Genomic DNA, 22,695 nt, shown 5'->3' on the forward strand with positions numbered 1-22,695 from the left:
ACATTTAATGCTACAAGACGGGACAGTGCCCTTCTGCGCCGACCCCGTCCACTTACCTGGTCGGGCTGCTGACAACGTCCCATCCGCTGTGCGCCACTGTACCGGCCTACAAAGTTCTACCCCGTAGCATTTAATGCTACGGGACAGGACAATACCTAACTGCACCGTCCATAACTTCGTCCTCTGGTGCTGGCGCCTGGGGAAAGAAAACACTTGAGTGAATATTAGCAACTGCGCTCTAGACAGGTTGCGTCAAATCTAGCCATGTGACCAGTGGTGCTTGTCGTGGGTGTAAGCGATGGTATAGAAAGACTAGTCGTGCAAGCGTTAGACTAGTCGCTGTGGTCGTACCCTGGTCGTACGATTGATCAGACATTGGGGAGTATGCTCCTCTAGTTGTTAGATCATTTATGGAACCCGTTAGGCAGAATATCTTTTACTTAATACACTGATAATCTATAATAACCCATTCTGTAGCGATGATTCTCTTGGCTTAAGAGTGACTGGCATGTGGGCCAGACATACCAGCTCATGCTAAAAAGTGTAGTTTCATGGTAGTATGTGAATATAAAGAGTCTCTTTGGAACGTTGAAAAGGAAAAGTACGGGGATAGAAAAAATATAGGACCTAAATGTAAGTGCAAAATAGAGAACTGCAAAACACTGAAAACGAAAAAAGATAATGCCTATTTGGATGGAGTGTAGAAAAAAAAAAGAACCAGATGAGAGTGATAGACATGGAATTTGTTCAAAGAGTTGGACCTCATGTTAGAATCCTCCAAAAAATTCATATGGAACAAGCCATTCTATAGAAATTTTGCGTAAGAATACAGAGGTTCGTTCCATTTGTTTCAAAGTGCTTGTATGAAATTTTCTTTTATTTTTTTCTTTGTTCCAAATAAGCTCTAGAGTGAAGTCCTGTGATAAAAGACTTGAAAATATATTGCTTTCCGATAATTTTGAGCATATAAGTAAACTTCTCTGAAAGTTACTCTTATTGTAGCATGTTTGGTTAAAAAAAATACATTGCAGCATTGCGCCAATGATACCTTGGCATCAACGAGGCACCACAGTGAGACTGACCTGCATGCAGCCCACGGCCAGCCTGCGTGATCCGTTCATTCTTAATCGCGCACATGGCTCACGAGGCGGACAGAGACCGCCTGCCTCACGCTTCTCCCAGCCAAACCGTCAGCTGATAACACCATTGTCGAGTTCAGAATTGTTTCGCAAAGACATTTTTATTATTTTCAACGTTCTTAATAAATTCTCTTTACAGTTATTATAATGAAAGTATTTCTAAAATTATTCTCTTCAGGACGGAATTGTCTCATTTTCTTTCAAAAAAAAACTGTTGAAGATAAGAGAAAAAATCAAGAAGAGAATAAAATAAAAAATATACTCTCTCTGATTACAAATATAGATCGTTTTAGCCTCTCAAATATTCTTTAAATATAAGTTATTCTCGAACTTCTATGCATTGTTTTCTTTTTTATTCTCGTTTTATTCTTGTTTAATAAATACTATTACTCTCATAAATGAATGAGTTATCTTTTTTAATACAGAATAAATAAATAATAATAAGATTATTTGATATATTTTCTTAATCTTGTGTATAAATTTAAAACGATTTATATTTATAATCGAAGAGAGTATAATTGAAGATGATCTAACCATCATCTAGGCACCCAACGCAACGCTTCCCGGCCTCCCTCGGTCCCTCCCACCGCCTGAATCCCACGCCCCGCTCTCGCGTGCCGTACCTGCGTGTGCACCACCAGATCTCCGAGTTCAGCTCAGCTCAGCTCGCGTCGCACTCTCTCCAAGGTCCACCACGCTCTCCGTTTCCCCACTTGCTCGCCGCTTGCCCCATTTTTATTCGTCCCCACGCCTCGAACTCCCCACCACCACCACCGCCCTCTCCCCTTTGCTTCTCTCTCTACTTCGCTGTTTTACTCTGCTTTTTCCTGCTTAGCTTGCTTGTACTCTCCTGCCTCTAATTCCCTGCTCCTTCCTCCCGCTTCGGATTCCCACCTCCGAACTCCCCCACCTCACAACACCAACCCAAAACCCTAACATCGCATGGCCGCCCCCGCGCGCCCCGCCGCCACCTCCGTCTCCGGCGCCTTCGGCCTGCCCCCGGACGCCCGCTGCTCCTTCGACCAGCCGCGCCGCCGCGAGGTACCCTCCCGACCCCCGCTCTCCCGGCGGTCTCTTGATTTCGATTTCCTCGGGGTCTGGCTCTCAGAGGGTGATGGGCGGGCGCGGAGCAGGGTTTGCAGGACGAGAGGCTGGTGAGGACGTTCGTGGACGCCTACGGGCACCGGCAGCAGGAGACCTGCTACCCCAAGGACGCCGTGATGGCGGCAGTGGAGGAGTGCATGCGGAAGCAGGCCGACGCGCTGCTGCACTCGCTTGAGGGCATCGGGGGCAGGCTCTCGCAGCTCGAGCTCTACTGCTACAAGCTCGAGAGGTCCATCGGGGAGCTGCGCAGCGGCGTCATGGACTATCACAGCGAGTCCACCGTCAACTTCCGATGCATCGAGAAGAATCTCAGACAGGTGCGTGCGTGCTCTGCATTTGGATCCAGGTACACATGGCGCACCAATTAGCTTCTGGGGTCATAATTTTTTTGGTAATGCTGCGGAGTAATGATACATTTAACAGTAAAAGTTAGATTTTTCACTTATATTTGTTGGGTTATGCTTGAAAGAGTTATAGTTTGTTTCCCCACAGGCTAGTACTCCCTGTGGAGTTAACTTTACTGTTCTCAGACTCAGATATGACATTTGTATCACTTGGCTCTCATGTTAAGCGTATCTGTGATAACTAGATCTACATTTTGCTCGCCAGGTCCAGAAAGACGTGCAGATTCTCCAGGATAGGCAAGATTTAGCTGAAACTCCAAAAGAACTAGCCAAACTTCAACAATTGCACGAGGTCCCTGCTCAAAAGAGTGAAGCTACTGCCTTTTCGATGCTTGCAACAAGGGAAAATGATCAAGTTGCAAAGCATGAGGTTGCCCTTTTGCCGCTTCACCAAGTTAATGGGATGCAAACCCCTTGTATGCAAGTCCAGAGCAGCAATGGATTTGTTCTGCAGCAACTAGTGCCTGTTTCTTTGAGCACGCAACATGATCAGCAGCAGTTGAACCAAGCTGCTGTGTACTATATGCAAAGCCAGGATCATGCCAAGTCCACAGATAGCAAACCATTGGAACCTTTAGTTCAAGTTATGCAGCCTCTTGTCCAGAATACTGAAGCCATGGTTGCAGTTGAACTGCCTCAAAATTCTAGTCACGCAACAGAATTATACCCCCAACCCCAGAATCACAGGCTACAGATGCCTAACCAGCAGGTTGATCCACATACATGGCATTCCCAACAGCCCATGGTGCAACAGCAGCAATACGTTATTCAGCATGTCCCTCGACAGATGGCTCAACAACAATCATCGTCTCCGCAGTCTCAGAGTGCTCCTCAAGTCACACCCTTGTATCCTCCATACTGTTCCCAGAAGCCTGTCAATGCTAACACTGAACCAATTTCAAGAGCTGTGGCTGTGCAGCCTCCATACTGTTCACTGCAGCAGAAGCATCATGAAGCCGCCCATTCATTTTATGGCCAAGGCAACACAATTTTGCTTCCAATGGCAGAGCATAACATCCAGCATCAGCAGCCACAATCGCTGCAGCCACACAATCAGAGCCCTTGTCCACCTCAGCCAAGCAAACCCAATCACTGCAGTGTTGCGTCTTATGCTGTTCAGGGAAGTGGCCAAACCTACAGCTCCACATACAAGAACCCTTCTAACTGCCCTGCAACTGTTGTTGCTGTTCTGCCTCAGCCTCCAGCTGCTGCTCCTGTGGCGTTTCATCATTTGGGACCACAAGTTGTGCACAATCATACATTTGGACATATGGTTGAAACAGCTAGTGTAGTAGGGTATGCACGGGATCGAGTCGAGACTCTCCCAGTGGTCACTGCAGCCCAACCTATAGACTCCAGTGCCATGGCTGACAGGCTCAATGCTGGCAGCAATGTAACTTCCCCACGCGAATGGTGAGTATAGTGGGCAATGCGCAGTCATATTGGGGCTTCCACAGCTTATTGCCATATGTATAAGCTTACCAGATCTGTGTGGGTATCACATCTGGCTTCTTTTTAAATTAGCCAGCAGATTGGATGAAAACCTTCTACTCTTTTTCAGCTGAAGGATCAATCTGAAATAAGAAATCTAGGTTAGTCGAGTGATGTTGTTGGCATATGTCCCCACTTTTAATGGACATATCTCCTTGTAACCGGTGGTGAGCTTATATGCCTTTTCGATATGAATATATGACGACTTTACATCATCTTGTCGGATGTTAGCCAGGTAACCTTCAACATTGGTTTTTTTACTTTTTAAGTAACAGTTGATGCTTTCTCATAGAATCTGTCATTCTGGATCTAGGTAGGTTTGTGCATGCAATGAAGATGAATATAGCTGTGCTTGAAAATTTATAAACGGCATTCTCCTTCAATTTATTTTGTTTGGCATGATCCTAAGTTATTTTAGCACATTCAAAAATAATTCTGGGGACTTCCACTTAGAATTGTTGGCTGTAGGATACTAGAAGTTGCAACTGAAACTGTTACTAACCTCTGTCGCTGGAGCTACAGATTCCCCCCCCCCCCCTCCGGAGGTGACCGTTTTGTTCAATCAGAAGACAGAATAAAGTGGTTGTAAAATTACACGTTAGACTTGTTGAGTAGCTCACCTATGTGCGAGCCGAGCCAAAGATAACCAAGCTAAAAAATGAGCTCGGCTCAGGCTCGTTGTTGGCTCACAAACCAAAGTCAGAACAACGTAGCAATCCAAGGAGCGGGAGTGTGGGGCCACAGGCGATGGGCGAGCTGCAGTGGCATCGGACGAAGAGGCGACATGGCGGGTGGAGACGCGGCAAACGAGCGATGGCATCAGGCGGAGACGAGGCGAACAAGCAGCAGCATTATGTGGAGACGCAATGGGCTTTGACGGCTGGGCCGACGAGCGAGCCAATGAGCCACTCGCAAGCTAGCTTGCTCAGGAGGCGGCTCAGACTCGACTCATTTGACCTCCAAGCCAAGTCAAGCCTTTTAAAACCCGAACTAACTCTTCCACTCTCGAGTTTTATTTCCAGCTCTACTTATTGCCTGTGATTGAAGTGTAATTTATACCCATGCCTTTTCTTTTAAAATGCACCCTGCAAATTCCTGTGCATCCTGCCTGTACAAGATGGACCAATTTCAAACAGGAAATTCCGTGGTTGAGGCCAACAATCGAGGCGCTGTCTCGCTGTCAATATAATGGAATGTGAATTCACGTCAGCGATCAGTTCAACCGAAAAGTCTGAACTTTTATCACAACCAGATACCTAAACAACTAAAAATACAATCTAGTTTCCAAAATTGATGCAACCCAAATAATATAGCTAAAAATCTTAGTTGATCGTTGCGAAAAGGATTGTAATCCAATACATAAACAAATAATAATAATAACACAGTGAGGCTTCGATAAAGCTGTTGGTGACTTCGAAATTCAGCAGGCATGCCATAATGTAGCATGATGCTCTTCTTGCTGTCAAATTTTGTTGGACCTTTGAAACCATACAGTTAGTAACCTCCTATATGTCACCACTTACTAACGTGGGCGTACTGTGGGAGTGTATTTGTAAATCTGTCATACACCCTTGGTCCTTTTCTACGTTTGCTGCTTCCTGCGCTATGATGCCGTCTTTCACCTTGTACCAATCCTTTGACCCGCTTGTGGACTCTATCCTCTCTGAACCCGTTTGTAACATTATCACTGCCCGAGACATCAGCCTTAGCCTTTTTTCGTGATTTCTGATTTGATTTGGACTTCCTTTTTTGCAATGGTGACGAACTAGTGTCCTCAGATGTGGATTGACTATTTCTGGGAAATGGTTCCTCGTCTATTACCTGCCAATTATACATAGCATCATTCTCACTGTCAAACTGTCGGGTTACTGGTTCCCAGGGTTCTGTTAACATGTCAGCTATCGTGCCTTCATTGTTCCAGCCTTTCCGGTCAAGGAGAACCGAATCTGGTCTGACAATGGTACCCAGAATACTCCTATTAGGTCCCAAGCTTGTAATCAAGTTTGCATCAGTTAACACAGAGAATGCGTTCGAAAATGCTGATTTCACCTGAAGCATGAACAAAGATTTTATCATCAGAACACCAAAATGCACAGCTTTCTTATATCAAAAGATTGCATAGTAGTACCATAGGTAAAATAAAAATACACTTCAACTTCAAGTCAATTAATATATATTGTGAATCCCAGGGAAGATGACTTATTGCGTAAAGAACCTGGAGTGTCAGGTCAGAAACCTAAAAGTTGCTTAAAGAAACTTGCTCCAAACCGAAGAGAAGCAGCATTTTTTTTCCAACATTAACTGTGACAATAGTCAAATTCTTAATGCCCTACAAGAAGCTCAGATGGATCTTTCCAACCAGATCTTGGAATCTTAAATACCATTCTGGACCATTCATTATTGAAAGGAATGACAGGGATCAGGTTCCAGACATGAACTGATGGTATCAGATAGTGGCCAAACCAAACCATCCACTGCCAATCTTAAACTGGAATAGCACCACAAAAGGATCATTCCATGGTAAATTGCCATGACAAGACAGCAAAGAAACAAACCCTACTGTGGTATATATATATATTCTACACCTAGGCCCAACACAACCTCCCTAGCCAGCCCAACTCCCAGCCCTGTGCCCCTGTGCCCGCTTGCCCCAGCGCTAGCTCGTCCCCACGTGCCGCTCGCCGGACTTCCCTCATGCCAGCACACCTCTCTTAGGAGGGAGGAAAGGAGACTCAGCAGAGGTCCAAGGATTGGAAGGAGAGAGTGAGAAAGAAATGGAATGCTGACAATGAAAAATTGTTTAGTAATTTGTGTTAATAGTTGTCAGTAATTGCCAGTAGTATTGGTAGTTTGTTCAGTAATATTGGTAGTTGTTCAGTAGTGTAAGTAGTTGTCAGTAGTTGTTTAGTAATTTCAAATCATAGAAAAATTGTTCATTAGTGTTAGTAATTCAGTATTCAGTAGTTCTAAGTCATAGTAAAATTGTTCAATAGTGTTAGTAGTTATCAGTAGTTACCAGTACTATTAATAATTTGTTCAGTAGTTACCAGTAGTTATTGTTCAGTAGTTACCAGTAGTTATTGTTCAGTAGTGTCAGTAGCTACCAATAGTTCAGTAGTTTCAAATCATAGTAAATTTGTTCAGTAGTGTTAGTAGTCTTGTTCAGTAGGAACAGGGGTGGTGCAGCGGCTGGGGCGGCGGAGGTGCTGATGCCCAAGGGCGCAGGGGACGAGACGGCGCAAGAGGGGCGGCGGGTGGAGGCGGGCAAAGGATGGCCGAGGGGGGCGAGGGCGGCGTGGTGGCCAAGGGCGCGGTGGAGGAGACGGCACGAGGGACAGTGGGAGGAGGTGCGATGGCGGAGACGTGCGGAGGAGGGCCGAGGGGGGCGAGGGCGACGCGGTGGCAGAAGGTGCAAGGGAGGAGACGGCGCAAGGGAGGCGACAAGAGGCGCGATAGCGGAGGCCGACGGAGGAGGGCCGTGGGGGCAGGGGCGACACGCGGTGACCGGGGCGACGTAGGTCCGTGGGCAGCGAGAGATAGGCATGGGCGTGTGGGAGCGGTTCTGAGCAAGGGCACATGGGGCGGGTCTGGGTCTAGGTGTAGAATAGTTATTCTAGACCCTATGTGTAGAATAACGCTACTAGTTGCTTAGTAGTGTTCAGTAGTCGTCACTAGTTGTCCAGTAGTTGTTCAGTAGTTCGTAGCAGCCCTGTAATTGTAGTAGTGTTTTTAGTAGTTCCAAATCATAATAAATTTTGTTCATTAGTGTCAGTAGTTATTCGGTAGTTACAAGTCATAATAAATTTATTCAATAGTTTGTGTCAGAAGTGTCACTAGTTGTCATTAGTTTTTGTTTAGTAGTTTTTTTGGGTAGTGTCAATAGTTTTCAGTGTCACTAGTTGTCATTAGTTTTTGTTTAGTAGTTTTTTTTGGGTAGTGTCAATAGTTTTCAGTAGTTTTGTTCATAACACAAATATTTACAATTGTTTTCACATTAATCCGTGCCTTTTCTAACAAATTCTAGCAATTAAAGATTACTAGCTTTTAGCTACAAGCATACACTCCGTGACGGCATAAGGCGTGCTGGATTTGGAAGGCATGACATATGCAAGTATGACGAGTATTGTTTTTTATTGCAATTATGCATTTTACCCCCTTCCTGATTCACAAAAAAAATATGCAAAATATAGAAAGAGAGAGAGCGTGCTTCTGTTACCTACAGAACCCTTGGTTGGTGTAGCGAAATAAGGGTGTAATCTCTTAATCACTACTAGGGCATAAGGGTGCTTTCACTAACCAAGTGTGCGTCATCGGGAAAAGCTAGCCTACAGTCGGCTGTATGAACCAACAAATTACTGTGCGGCTTTTCCTAGAAGTATTTTTAGCATACTCATCACCCACACACAAGAAACTCGTTAAACACCTTGCGCGGCCTACGGGCGTCCCGATCGCTTCAAGGGGGGCAAAAAGGCCGAGTTTTGTTGGTCTCTGAGCCCTTTGACCGCGCCACATCCAACCGATGCACGAGCTCGCACGTCTCGACTATAGCCTGGCCCTGTCCCGGTACAACCGGTTGAGGCGTACCAGGGGAGGGTATTCTACACTCCAGGTTTAGAATTGATATACATACATACACATACATACATATACATATATGTACATATACATATATATGCATACATATATGTACATATACATAAAAAAGAAAATAGTATATACTTCAGTAGTAGTTGGTTCTTAGTAGTTGGTTCAGTAGTAGTTCAGCAGTAGTTGGTTCGTATTTTCAGTAGTAACCGGTTCAGTGGTTCAGTAGTAGTAGGCCAGTAGCAGCTTAGTAGGTTCCATAGTTGATTAATAGCTTAGTGAATCACTGAAGGTCCCCAATACTCAAAGCTTGATGTGATGTGCAGTCTAGCTGTGCAATGACCCATTTAGTTTAGCTTCTCATACACGATACCGTTGTGACAAAAATGAAGATATGGTTGTGACTGTTGTTTTTGTTCTTTCTTTTTCCGAGTGTTATTGCTGTTTGTAAAGCTAAATCTCAGATTAATGCTGCATCTGCAGCTGCAGATTAATGCTGCTCTAATTTCGCATCAAGTGTTTCAGTAGGGTTACAAGAATTGTGCATTTACATTGAGATAATCATGTAGAGCCCTTTTTATTTTTTAAAAATGGTATAAGAAATTGTTGTCAGTTTAGCACCAACCTTGGTACCTTTCATTCCTAAGTTCTGCCTGTTCGGGGTTATATTGAATTCCTTTTTTTTTTTTTTTTTTTTGGTTGAGTCGACCTCTTTCTTTGTTGTCAGAATAAAGCTCATATATGTCAAGTTAGACTTCAAGTGTGCTGCTTTCTGAAATCTAAGATTTCAGATGCTGGATGAATGAATGACGCTTCTCTTCATGCAACAACTTTGACCAATTTTAGTGACGGACAGGTAATCCATGTTTACACTGAATTGCAACAGAATTTTCTGGCTTTGTTTCTAGTAATGCATCATGCATATCACACATTTCAAATTGCCTTGTTAGTTTCAGTTGGGAAGCCTGCATATAGAATCAATTATAGAGTGTAGACAGACAGGCGATCGGTTTGACACCCAATAATGGTTAATCTTTTTCAACTTCTACCATGGCTATGATTTATTACCTCCAAACTTTGAGTAGACATGCTTCTACTACCACCTTGTACAGCTATACAGTTTCTGCTGCCTTTGTTGCTTATATTCTTGTGATAATAAGACCACTTTGTTCCATTATCTCATTCTTCTTTACCCATTATTTGAGTAAATTATGTTGATTCTACCATCATGTAAGCTCCAATTCGGCAAAATAAAGTAGAGAATCTTCACAGCTTTGAAATTCATTCTGCTATGTCTTCACTTGCATACAAAATAATATTTCTTTTGTGGTGATGTATAACTATTGTAACTGAAAATAGGCTTGAATTCAGTTTTATTCAACGGAAGGTGGAGAACTTAAGGAGTGCTCTTGGATGTTTTTGCAAAATTAAAGATGGCGTTAGCAGTGATAGAGTTATGAGGTCAGCTGAAAAGCAATTTGATGAGAAATCAGTGTTGCATCATCCGCGAGCAAGCAGAACATTATTGGTGTATCTGTGTATGACAGAGATAACATTATTTTGTTTATTCAGCTCTGAAAGCTATATTGTATTGATGGTGTGATTCCATATTTAATCATCCAAAAATCATTTATAATCTGATTCCAGGAAAGAGATTCTATTTGCATCCAAACAAGAAAAATAGAATTTAATCGGATTCTATCGAATTCAATTCCTTTGGAATTAGAATTAGAATCGAATTCATTTCCTAGGATCCAAAAGGACCCTAATAGTTATTCATTAGAAAGTGTAAGCGTTATGAAACAGTAAATGAGTTAAAGCGTCAAATAATTTCAGGTATCACATCCACACCATAGACAAAATGGAGCCCGGAAAGACGGGTAAAAACTTGGTAGAGCAATTACCTTGAAATAGTTAAAGGAATTCTTTCCAATATCATTATCTGGTACCTGGCCATCACAATTTCAATTTGTAAATCCACTGCTACTGAAGATGCTCAAGTTAAATCTACGAAAACAAGGATGGACAAAAATCTTACCATGGGGTCTTGAATAGCTAAAAGGTGTCGCCGGTCAAGATTCACAAAGCTACAAAAGCATATTAGATATTGGATCAGTGAACGTCACGAATGACATAGTATAACAGTTGGCACTGAGGTATCAACAACACGGTTAGAACTTGTACCCAAAAACAAACACAGTTAGAACTTAAATAATTGGGATGCAACCTGACAAAATTTTCAATTATTAACAAAATTCACATATCAGGGCCTGTTTGGATTCGTTGTATTTTTGGAGTTTTTAGAGGTACCATGGTTTCCCAAAAACACCATAGTATTGATAACTTTGAGGTGATTGGATGCCACAAACACTGTAGTTTTATAAACCGAGGTATGGGAAATACTATAGTATTTTTGGAGTTTTTAAGAATCCACTCGACACATCTTTTTTACGAAACTGAGCTCGACCAACTACTCACTCGCATGCACATGGGCAGTGCTACCGGGACACAGATGCGGTTGTCAGAGTCCGACTCAGGTGCGGGTGTCCGATTCGGCAAACTCTAAAAAATAGGATTCGGAAATTCGTCTAATTTATATTAATGTTATATTAAAATACATTATTTATATTTTTATTAGTAAATAATATTAGTATTTCTGAAACAACACATTAATTTATGATTAACACACATCAAGATATCCGGTTGTAGCTTTGTAGGTAAAAAAGATGTGTAAACAAACTACACAAAAACTACAGAAAAATAGAAAAGAAAAGGAAAAAGGAAAAGAGAAAAGGGGAAGAGATTGGGTTGGCCCAGCCTAATACCTTCCTACTGCGGCCCACTAGGGCTTCATTTACACATATCACCCAATCACACAGAGAGAAAGGAAGTCCCAACATAGGACTCAGGCTCACGCCGTCGCAGCTACGCAGTACACACCTGCGGATGGAGGGCGAGCAACTGCTTAAGTTGCCGTCTGCCATCCTCCTCACTTGCATCTTCTGTCCTCTCCGCTCGCGACGGTGGCGCGCAGCGGCGGTGGAGATGGCGAGCAGCGACGGCGGCATCGATGGAGATGAGATGCAAAGGATGATGTGAAGCGACAGCGGTGACTTGGGTTAGCTCATTCCCTCTCTTCCATCATCAGGTAGTGCTTTCCTTCTCTCCGCCGCTTGGACTAGCTGGAGAAGAATCCGATGCATGTCGTACCGCGTCCGGTGCGTGTCGACGTAGGGATACGCGTCGACGCGGCAAAAAAAATTCTGACTTGCGTGTCCCGGTAACACTGCACATGAGTCATGTCTCGTTTTCCATGCACATAGTACCTTGCCAATAGTATGCATGCATCATGCAATACACGCATTCGTTGCAGTAATTCGTTTATTTTTTTCAGCGAAGCTAATGAAATTTGGATGGGTGTTGTTCGAGGAAACATGCCTCCAAGTTTCGGTTCAAATTAATAGATTATAATTTTAGATTAGAATGTTTGATTTCAACTTTTATGAGGTCAATTAATATTCTAAGGGAAAAATAAAAATGTATTGGGTAAATTCTCATATTTTGAAGGTTCATTTAAATTCAACAACAGCTATCCCTCCAAAAACATACTGCTTTAAATACCAGAACATTCAAATACACCTTGGTTTTTCTCGAAATGGCAAAAAAAATGTAGTATTAAGAAACCGTAGTATCTTTTAGGTGGAACAATGAAAACTGTGGTTTATAAATGCTGTGGTTTGTAAATGCCATCACATACAAACAGAATCTCAGCATTTTTTTTTCCTACAAACAACAATAGAATGCATTTTCACAACAATGACCAAATTAGATGAAACTGAGATATGTTGCTAGCTCCGCAGCGTTGCCCAAAAAATGGGTAACATAGAAAGCAAGTACAGCTGAACAAAACCATTGAGCAATGGGCTAATGAGAGTTATAGCAATCATCGATTTATCTGGCAAAGGCCAACTAGTAAATCATCAGCTTACTCTTTATCTCTCTTCAAGAAAAAGTTCCTTGCGGAGTTGCAAGATATTCCAACATCCCAATGGTTCAACTTGCGTCCATAAAAATCAAAAAACTTGACCTGCCACAAAAGGGGGGAAAATAAATACATAAAAAAGGGGTGTCATTTCACATGTATTCACCATCACAAAGAGAAATGGCATGATTGTCTAATGGATTAGAAGAGAGAAAATGAAACAATGATTTCAAAACTAGGACATACTACAAAGCTCAAAGTATGCAGAGAGCCAATATGAAAGTACTCTGAGTGTATCATATCGAATTAGTATCCAATAATAAGAAAAGTATTACTTACCAAAAGAATTCCCAAATTGTGCTCCTTGGACTGATGACACCCCAGAATATCTTTTCCTCCCCAGACCAACTATCAAAGAATAAATCCTTAGTGGTAAATTATTTATTAGAAACAATGAATCCTCTGGTTTGCAAATAACTTGCAGACTTCGGATAAGTAAACAATGACGCTACGTGGGAAGTATAATGCAATTGAAATAGTTGCGTTAAAGTGTATAGAGCTAAACAATTTGTTCTATTTGTTGAACACTTCAAATATTTTTGAGGGATTATAGGTTTATAACTTTCAAATATAAACAGCTCCAGTCCTATTAGATAAATCATACGGAATACAAGGCCTTGCAGCAGCACACACACACAAACAAACATTTCACCTGTAGATGTGTGATCAGCATCGTGAGAAGAGCATATGACCCAATTCCACCTGTATAGACCTACCAAAAAAGGCAATGATCATTACAAATCTGAGTCAAACTAACAATTCTAGATAGTCACCTTTTAATTGAGAAAGGAGCAACAAGTAACCAATTTTTAATTGAATTGTACCTCATTGAGCTCTCTTTGATGCAGAAAAACCTTCAGGATCATGCATAAAGGTCTTAAAGCAGGCAACTTCTTCACAGCATCCTACAATACAAAAATGAAATAGATCATTGTCCGGAGTCCAAAGAAAATCAGATCAGCAAAAGTACATGTGATCATCTGCCACAGATTAGATTCAACAGAGTACATAGTGCCTTCCCGAATAGAGTAGCTAGTTGTTCATTTGAACAAATACCTTGATGAAGTCTGCTGCTTGCGGCCCACCATCCACATCAAAGCTGGAACAGAAAAGGGATATTATTACACAGTACTGGCACAAAGGGGGGAAACATCAAATATTGGTATGACTAACTGAGAAAACAAAATTTACCTGATGTCAAAAGATATTCCACTATTTCTTTCCACAAACTTGACAATTGGCACACGAGCCTTTGCAATTACCTGCCATAAAGGAAAAACAATGGTCCATCAACAAAATAAGCAACTTAGTATCTGATTGGTTGACAAAGTGGCAACTGCAGAACAGGGTGGTGATAGCTTCCAAACAACGGCATTTGGTCTATACCAACTTGGAGCATCTTGTGGGTGGTTATGGAGATATTCTGAAGTGTGCCAAAACCACATCAGCTATCGCTCGAGAGATGCAAGCTACTTTGAAGAGCAAGAAGAGACCACTTCCGCTTGATGATGAAGAAGGGCTTCAAGGAGAAGATGATGATGTGATTGATATGATAGAAGAGTCCCAAGATGTTACTAGAAGCACTGTGCATCCTAGTTCAGGGACAGCTGCCAAAAGGAAACAATCTACCTTGAAGTTCAAAGAACCAAAAGAGCCCAACACGAAGTCAGTTGGTTCAATGCTTAGGAGAAATCCAAAAGAGGTAGTGGAAGAAAGACATTCGAAAGGTTCTTCTCAAATCAGTATCCAAGCTAGCATGAGGACAAAGAAAGAAAGAGATGCTGTCAACTTGGAATGGACCAGGTTCTTTTATGAGTGTGGCATATCATTTAATGCCGCAAATTCTAGGCAGTTTGAGATTGCTATAGAGGCCACTGTACAATATGGTATGGAAGACTTCTTAGTGCAATAAGGGAGAAGACAGGTGGTAGGGATCTTGTGAGACCAGCAGCAGATCATAATACACTAAAGTAAGGAAAAAAAAACTCGATTTGCTACCATATTTCTCACCTTGCAGAGTTTGCACAAGCACAGAGATGTACTGAGATATTTGTTTACCTCTGATGATTGGACTAGTTGCAAACTAGCAAAGACAGAAGACGGGAAAAAAGTGTATGATATTGTGCTTTCTAGGGAGTTCTGGAACTCCGTTGAGGATTGCCTTAGAGCTTCTCTGCCACTTATCATTGCGTTGAGGGTGGTTGATGGTGATGAGAGGCCTGCCATGCCAGAGGTCGCTTCTCTCATGAATCATGCAAAAGAGAGGATAAAGGTTGCCTTTTGTACTGAAAACAAGAGAAGCTTGCTCAATAAGATCTTACTAATTATTGAGGGCCGTTGGGATAGGCAAATGGACACCCCACTCTATGGTGTTGCTCTCTTTTTAAACCCAAAAAAATTCTATGCCATCCAAAAAGAGAATGATGAATATGTTAGACACCTAAGGGGTTGTTTTAATGATGTGCTTGCACGAATGGTGGAAGATGAGACCCTTTAAAACAAAATTGAAGAACAATCCATGCTCTACGAAGATCAACATGAAGACATCTTCAAGAATTGCATGGCCCTCCAAACTATGAAGTCAAAGAACCCCCGTAAGTGATTTAAAATTGTAATTTCAGCATGTTATTTAAGGCATAACTCGTAATATATGCGCGTTTATTGTTAATTTAGTTGATTGGCTGCGTGCGTATGGTGGTAGATCCATTGACTTACAAAGATTTGCAAAGCGTATTGCTAGTTTTTGTGCTTCATCATCTGGTTGTGAGCGTAATTGGAGCACTTTTGAATTTGTAAGTGAAGTACTCAAGTTCCACATTTCAATTCGCAAAATTAGTAATATATTTTTATTAACTTTGCTTGCTTTTATGGTTGCTTGTATATTCATATTAAGAAGAGAAACCGGCTAGAGCATAAAAGATTGAATGATTTGGTTTATGTTGCCTACAATTGAAAAATGACTAGTCGGTTCCGAAAGCGCCGTGAGGAAGCGGGTAAAAGCTATGTCCCTTTGGTTATGGAAGACTTTGATTGGGAAAATGAATGGGTTGACCCAACGGCCCAACCTCAAGGTGCTAGTGGTTCGGACCTCATATGGGACCAAGTTGATGAAGCAATTGGTGCATCACATGAGCTTCGAGGTCGTAACCTTCCTAGGACCTATGCTCGTCGTGCAAGACATATATCAAGAGTGGTTGAAGACGCCGAGGAGGGGGGAGAGGAAGAAGACATTGTGGATGATGTTGATGTTGATGATTTTGGTGACAAACCAATGGATGCTACTGAAGATGGTGCGGAGAACGTGGATGCTTCTAACGATCTCGATGAGTTTGCATTGGATGATTTTTGAGAGATGAGAGATTTGAAACTTTGAAATATCAGAGTGTTCTGTGTCTTTTGTGCTACATTTACATTGATATTTGTCTTTTGTGCTATATTTACATTTCCTAATATCCTAGACTATAACTGTTGAGCTATATTTACATTGCCTTTTGCTAATATCCTAGACTATAATGTGTGTGTTCGCCACGGTGTGTATGGTGTCGCCACGCCACACACCATGTCGTTGTATAGTTGTGAATATGGTGAGTCGCCGAGCCCCGCCACGCCGCCGTAACAACCATGATACCAAGTAACCACTTATCATCCCACATGCTTATTCAACTTCATAACAAATGTGTTGTTTCTTCATCAGGGAAAAACAGTGTTTTTTCCTCTAGAAACTCTTGTTATGAGTAGTTTACGAACCAGAAAAAGAACTTTCAGAGATTCTTGCATAATTAATTAGAGAAGGGTGAGAATTAGGACCTGTATCTTTTTAGCAACACCTTTCTGAGTCAATGCTTTTGCAAGAGCATATAGGCCAACTTGAGGAGTCTTAACCCTGGACTCGAATATAACAACCTGCAACAGCAAACTAAATGTGGACATAAACAGGTAAAGGAGAAAGGTGTTTCAAAAAAATTAAAAAAAAAAGATAGATGACCATATGTTTCCCAATGAAAGATGGGAAGTGCGAGTTTATAACAAGCCATCAATGATGTACCCAAGAAACTTCCTTTATCAGGAAAGAACATAACAAAGTATGTATGTCTGTTATCAAATTAGCCAGTGCAACATAGAAACATAGCATGTCCTTCTGACCTAGGCAAGCAAGATCTAGTCATGGGCGGACTCAGTGTGGAGGGAGCGGGGGCATAGGCCCTCACTTAAATTCTTGTTTTTTAGTGGACTTTAGTGAACTTAGCTCTTTTTTCGTGAAGTTGTAAAGGTCCAATTACTGTTATGCCCCCGCTCGCCCCTGGATCTAGTATTGCTAGAATGCTAATACTAACTGCCACACAAATCACTTTTTAGTCTCCCTATCTTGCAGTTCTGTTGCTTTTTCTGCAATTAGGAAAACAGAAAATGTAAGCTGAAAGTCCAATCTACTTTATTTTGTTGGTATATATTCCTCCTCTGTTGTTAACTCTTCCACTGTGTCATAAGGATTCTTCTTTATGATCAGGTACTAGTGTTTTGCTATTGCTTTGAATCTGATAATGAATAGTTAGGGCTATAAGAGCTTCACCTATCGTGCAATAAAAAAAATTAGAAGACAAGAAAGCAAATCTTCAGCTCTTTTCCATAGTAGGATAGAGAAGAAGAATATTGTCAAACAAAGTAAGCACTATGCTCCAGCGACTAATACAAAACAAGGGAACAGCAAGTTAAGTGCCAAGGTAGAAATCTAGAGAAGAGTAGAAAAAGAAATGCTTACATCAATATCACTTGTTGGTAGATAGAGCCCTGTTCTGAAAGATCCAAAGACTTCCACCTGCCATGCAAAGCTGGGAATCACCAAATGGTTCACAGCTATCTAATACAAACTATAGAAGTCTCAGAGAGAGACAGAGAGAGAATTAAGCTGCCTTGCACTGAGGCCATATATGTTTGACAACATCGGAGACAGCTTGCACAGCAGCTGTCCGTGAAGATTGCTCTTCAGCAGAAGGTGAGATAAAATCGCAGAAGTCAAGAATCTCTGCAGCAAATAGACAGTATTTCAGTACAGAATCAATCAAATTCTCCATTTTCAAACAATATATACAGCAGAGAGTTTTTACTGATCTCAAGTTCTACTAAAATTCAACCCCTAAAAGTAAATGTCATTTGCAGGCGTTGATCGACTACATAACATAGCTTCATTATTTTTTACGTAATAAGACTGATCCTTGAGACAGTATCTAACAATTTCCAATAAAGAAAAGCTCTACTGCAACCACAAAAGCACTGTTTGACATCACAATGTTCTCTTAATACTTTCTCCATCACAAATACAAGAAAACTACAGCAAGTTAGTTTCAATCATCATTTTTGTTTGTTTGATAACTGTAAAGGATGTCATTATGACACCTATTCATAAAAAGTATAGAAAACCTCATGCTGGTATCAAGAAGACATTACAAGTTCCTGACTCTCGTGCTGGTATAGAAAACCTCGTACAGTTTGTGCAGGCCTTCAATCCTAACATGTATAACACCATAGTTCCCAAGCAACTATTCAATCAACTCAATACCTTAAGTCTGTTACAATTAATCTCTGATCACATCATTCTATCAATAATTTAAACACAACAAGCCACAACTGAGCTAAAGTTCTTAACTGAGACAGCAGTTTTGACAAAGCAAGCCACAAAATTCAGGACCTGTTTGTTTTTTATTCTGATTGTGGATTCTAGCTTCTAAAATCAAAATCTAAAACAAACAGGGCGATTCCACAATTCACAATTTGGGACCAGATTATGCCACAATCCAGACTGCTTCTAGCATATTGTGACACATATTTACCCACCATGCCATTACAAAATAATGGTTTGCTTCTTTCTCCATCGAAGGTGCCACCGCTCTCGTCATCCCTCCAAACCCAAAGCACCGCCACTCTCGCGCCTTTCTTCCCCAACTCCGGTGTAACGCCACGCACGTTGATCTCCGCCCACGGTGAGCCTCGCGTCGTGACTTCGTGGCTAGAGCACCGCACCACCGCCAGGAATACTTCCGCGACCTCACCTTTGGCCCCCGCCCACCACAGCAACGCCACGACGAGCATCTTCGCCGACAGCCACATCTTGTTGTCATCCCGCCTCACCGCACCATCTCTGCCGTAGCCGAGTCCAGCTATGGCTTCCACAAGTCCGTGCGGTGCCGTAGCATCCCTTCCTCGTCGCACCTGCCAACAGAATGGCCACCACCGCAGACGACAGAGCCCATTGCTGCAGCACCCAATCTTTGCCTCCGAGCACCACCACGTCGATCTCTCTCCTCGGTGAGCCCCTTCTCCTCACTGCTTGTCTATAGCACCACCTTAACGCCCAGAATCCATTTGGGGGTCGGCTTAGCCCCTCCCTCACCGGAGCACCGCCGCAACGAGCTCCCTCACCATCCGTCGTCTCCCTCTCTCACTCCACCTCCTCGCTCCTCCTCCGGCTAAACCATGACGCCGCAGAAGATGGTGTGCCGCTTGAAGTTGTGCGTGCAGGTACACGACATTGAGGTCGTGCAGGTGAGGGGATGAGAGATTTTAATAATCTAGTGATGTTTGTTTTAGATTGTACAATCCAAATTCTAGATTGTGAGAATCGAAAACAGGATTGTTAGAATCACAATAAAAAACAAACAGGCCCTCAAACGATTCCAAAATCCAAAATACCTTGCAAAGGAACTCCCTTTCAGAAACACCACTTGCAAATTGCTTCTCATGGTAAACCACATTCGAACAGCAAAGTCCAAAGTCGAACCAAGCTACAAATTGCAAATTAGACTTTAAATTTTACTCTCTAAGCTTATCAAAACCATTTAGCCACTCCATTAACCCACAAGACCATGACTCAAGCATAAACATTGCACAACTGAACCAAGGGCGCAACAGAAATCCACCACGCGAAGCAACAAATGAAAAGGAAAGAGTCTATTTTTTGTCCATTAACTATCGCTATAGTTTAATTTTCGTCCTTCAACTCCAATACAAGATATATTTCGTCCTCTAACATTTAAAACCGTCCGAAGCTCATCCCTCGATCTGGTTTCAGAGTGGTTTTGCACACGTAGCGCTGCTGATTTGCATCCTAAGTGGCCTAACCAAGCTGACTTAGCCTCTTTCACATTGGGGCCCACATGTCAGCCTCTTCTTCTCCCCCTCTCCTTTCCCTCCTATTTCCAAGGTTGTGTCACCGCCGTTGTGATCTGGTGGCGCCGGCCGGTGTGATCCCTCGCCGTGGTGTTGCTGCTGTCGCCGCCCAAGACGTCTCTGCTGCTGCCCGCTGGAGCAGAGGGCCAGAGGTCCTTGCTACCCTGCTGCTACCCGTGGAGGAAGACGGAGGGGGGAGGCAGAAGCCTGATTGCCGCTCTGTTACATGCCCCGCCTAAGACCAGCTGCTCGCCTCCATCGCCGAAGAAGAGGAGAGCAAGGGGAAGAGAGTGAGTGGCTCGTATGGGCTCGTGAGCGGCCGATAGAGGTTGGCGGCAGCTGCGCCCTTGTTTTGGCCACTGGCGGCTATTCGGCAGAGGAAGGCACTCGGGCTCAATTGCTCCAGATTATGGCATCTCTAGGGCAAGGCAACGCGCATCGAGGTGGGAAGAGCGCGCGTGGTTGCCGGAGATGGGCCAACGATGGTTCACAAAGGCAGAGAGAGAGGCAGCTCGGCGTGCGAGCTTTTCGGTGAGCTAGGGCTCAAATTGAAGATACAGGGAGCGGGGTAGAGTCTACTAGATGGTGTATTCAGAGTGGATTGAAGAAAGAAAGGCCAACGGCAGCTAGCGACGGTAGCAAAGCCCATCGGGTGTCTGACGTGGTCACGGCAAAGGAAAGGGATCAAGTTCAATTGGAGTCGGTTCGAGCTAAAGCTGGACGTTATGGTGCGCGAGTAAGTGGATCAGGGATCAATGCTTGCCAAGGTTGAGCTCACAGCGGCGTGCCGTCGGCAGGGGAGGTGGCGACACGGCGCCGGTGCAGCTCGATGAATAAGGGCATAAATTGGAGATGGAATAAGCTAGATAGAGCCTAGGAGATGGTGGAGAAGAGGGGAATTGGACGGAGCCCTTACCAACGAGAAGAAATCGGGCTTGACAGCGGCGGGCCGATTAGGGCATCTCGGCTTCGGCCAAAATTGGGCTCGAGGAAGGGAAAAAACGGGACCGATGAGTTACCAGGAGCACGGTGGTGTGCTCGGTTGGGGCAACGGAGCATCGGAGAGGGAGTGGCAATGGTTACTGGAGGTGGAGATGAAGAAGCAAGGTTGACAGCTTTGGTTCTGAGCAGAGGGAAGGCAAGGGAAGGAATGGGGATCTTAGGTGCGCACCCAGCTCGACGGCCAGGGCCTCAGCGCAGTAAGAGCTCTGGCCCTCTTCTTCGGTGATGGAGGCGGGCAGTCAGTCTTGGCTGGGGCGCAGACTTGAGCGGCAACCGGGCTTCTGTCTCCCCCCTCCGTCTTCCTCCATGGGTAGCAGCAGCAGAGTAGCAAGGGCCTTCAGCCCTCTGCTCCGGCAGGCGGTAGTAGAGACGGCTTGGGAGGCGACAGCAGCAGCACCACAGGCTCAAACATACGGCGCGGGCGTCCGGGCCTCATGGAGACGGCAACCATGGAAATAGGAGGGAAGGGAGAGGGGAGAAGAAGAAGAGGCTGACAGGTGGGCCCCAATGTGAGAGAGACTAAGTCAGCATTGTCAGGCCACGCGGGATGCAAATCAGCAGCGGCACAAGTACAAAACCACTCTAAAACAAGAGGGATGACTTCCGAACGGTTTTAAATGTTAGGGATGAAGGATTTCTGATATTGGAGTTGAAGGACAAAAATTAAACCGTAACAATAGTTAAGGGACGAAAAATAGAATTTTTTCTAATAAAAATTCCTCACCCTTGTGTAGCTGCAGCATGGGGCTCCTGAACCGCCTCCCTCCCATGAACCACGCGCGCTCCGACCCCTGCACTGGCTGCTCATCCGCGGCGCGGGAGCTCGAGGGCGTCACCGCCGCCGTTGAGGCAGGCGCCGGCGCCTGCGGGGAATCCGGCTCGACCTCGACGGAGGCGGAGGCGGAGACGTCTAGCGAGAAGAAGTCGGCTGCGGGGATGTCGACGAGCGCATCCCCGGCCGCCGTGATCTCGTTGCGAAATACGGCGTAGGTCGCGGTCGCGTCATCCTCGTCCTGCCCCGCGGCGGCGGGGGCCGGGCGGGGCTCGGCGCCGCCGTCAAGGACCTCCTCCGGCGAGAAGGCCAGGGTTAGCCCCGGGAGGGCGTCGTAGACGAAGGTCGCGGTTGCCGCGGCCGCGGCCGCTTCAGCCTCCATGTCGGCTGCTGCTGCTGCTGCGGTGGCGACGGGGGCGGTCGCTTGGGTCGGCGGCGCGGGGAAGGGGACGGCTGTCTTGCCCTTCCTCCGCTAGCGGTCGGCCGACGCCCCGCGTTGTGCGCTTCGCAAGCCATGGATTGGGCTTGTTGGCCGCTTGGGAGGTGCGGCCTGGTTGGAGTCGGGAGGCGGGTCGGGCAAGTTTGTTGCCCTCTGGGGTTTGCCGGTGGCCCGAATAGAGTTAGAGCTCTTCACGATTTATCTGCGGCCCGCACACCGAGAGCGGACTTCTTTGCAATTTCCATCTATTACTCCTACTATTCCCTAAAAAAAATCTATTACTCCTACTAGAGAGAGAGAGAGAGAGATTTATGTTTCGACTCTCAAAACCAACACTGCAGACCAATTTAAGCGGCCACGAAATACAAAATATCTTGATAATATCTGGTAGCAAATGATAAAGCACGAGCAGGAATGGTGGTTTACTGAATTTTCAGTTACAATGATGCCCTATGTAGTTCACCATATAGCCCGTAGCCTGACCATATAAATGCAATGGACCAGGATCCATTGAAATCCATCGAAGTCTTAAAATACTTAATCCGTTTCGCAAT

The 22,695-nt window shown here is 44.1% G+C and overlaps 2 protein-coding genes across 3 annotated transcripts; one reads left to right on the top strand and one right to left on the bottom strand.

The window, feature by feature from the left end:
- The first annotated feature begins 1,763 nt into the window (after positions 1–1,763).
- Positions 1,764–4,353, top strand: LOC133917186 (uncharacterized). The gene is made up of 3 exons (XM_062361182.1): positions 1,764–2,180; positions 2,273–2,560; positions 2,853–4,353. Exons 1-3 carry the CDS (start codon positions 2,082–2,084, stop codon positions 4,062–4,064), a joined length of 1,599 nt encoding a protein of 532 aa, XP_062217166.1. The 5' UTR covers positions 1,764–2,081; the 3' UTR covers positions 4,065–4,353.
- A 1,002-nt stretch (positions 4,354–5,355) lies between these two features.
- Positions 5,356–22,303, bottom strand: LOC133917167 (uncharacterized). Of its 2 annotated transcripts, none has more exons than XM_062361176.1 (13): positions 21,655–22,303; positions 17,675–17,787; positions 17,524–17,580; positions 16,572–16,667; positions 13,956–14,026; positions 13,821–13,863; positions 13,589–13,669; positions 13,417–13,476; positions 13,044–13,112; positions 12,712–12,809; positions 10,761–10,809; positions 10,627–10,671; positions 5,356–6,187 (listed from the first exon to the last, which is right to left on the bottom strand). In XM_062361176.1, exons 1-13 carry the CDS (start codon positions 22,082–22,084, stop codon positions 5,651–5,653), a joined length of 1,749 nt encoding a protein of 582 aa, XP_062217160.1. In that variant the 5' UTR covers positions 22,085–22,303; the 3' UTR covers positions 5,356–5,650. The 2 variants fall into 2 exon arrangements, with proteins under 2 accessions (XP_062217160.1, XP_062217164.1); XM_062361180.1 differs by having other exon boundaries at positions 16,572–16,680; positions 21,655–21,877.
- Positions 22,304–22,695: the final 392 nt, after the last annotated feature.

This window comes from Phragmites australis, chromosome 1 (assembly GCF_958298935.1).
Source record: "Phragmites australis chromosome 1, lpPhrAust1.1, whole genome shotgun sequence".
NCBI classification, from domain to species: Eukaryota; Viridiplantae; Streptophyta; class Magnoliopsida; order Poales; family Poaceae; genus Phragmites; species Phragmites australis.

Excerpts from the sequence above, each read along its gene's own strand:
- LOC133917186 (XM_062361182.1), top strand. The coding sequence starts at position 2,082 with ATGGCCGCCCCCGCGCGCCCCGCCGCCACCTCCGTCTCCGGCGCCTTC. Across the intron at positions 2,181-2,272 it reads ACCAGCCGCGCCGCCGCGAG|GGTTTGCAGGACGAGAGGCT; the intron begins GTACCCTCCCGA and ends GGCGCGGAGCAG. Across the intron at positions 2,561-2,852 it reads TCGAGAAGAATCTCAGACAG|GTCCAGAAAGACGTGCAGAT; the intron begins GTGCGTGCGTGC and ends TTTGCTCGCCAG.
- LOC133917167 (XM_062361176.1), bottom strand. The coding sequence starts at position 22,084 with ATGGAGGCTGAAGCGGCCGCGGCCGCGGCAACCGCGACCTTCGTCTAC. Across the intron at positions 16,668-17,523 it reads TACCAACAAGTGATATTGAT|GTTGTTATATTCGAGTCCAG; the intron begins GTAAGCATTTCT and ends TTGCTGTTGCAG. Across the intron at positions 13,670-13,820 it reads AAGCAGCAGACTTCATCAAG|GATGCTGTGAAGAAGTTGCC; the intron begins GTATTTGTTCAA and ends TTTGTATTGTAG.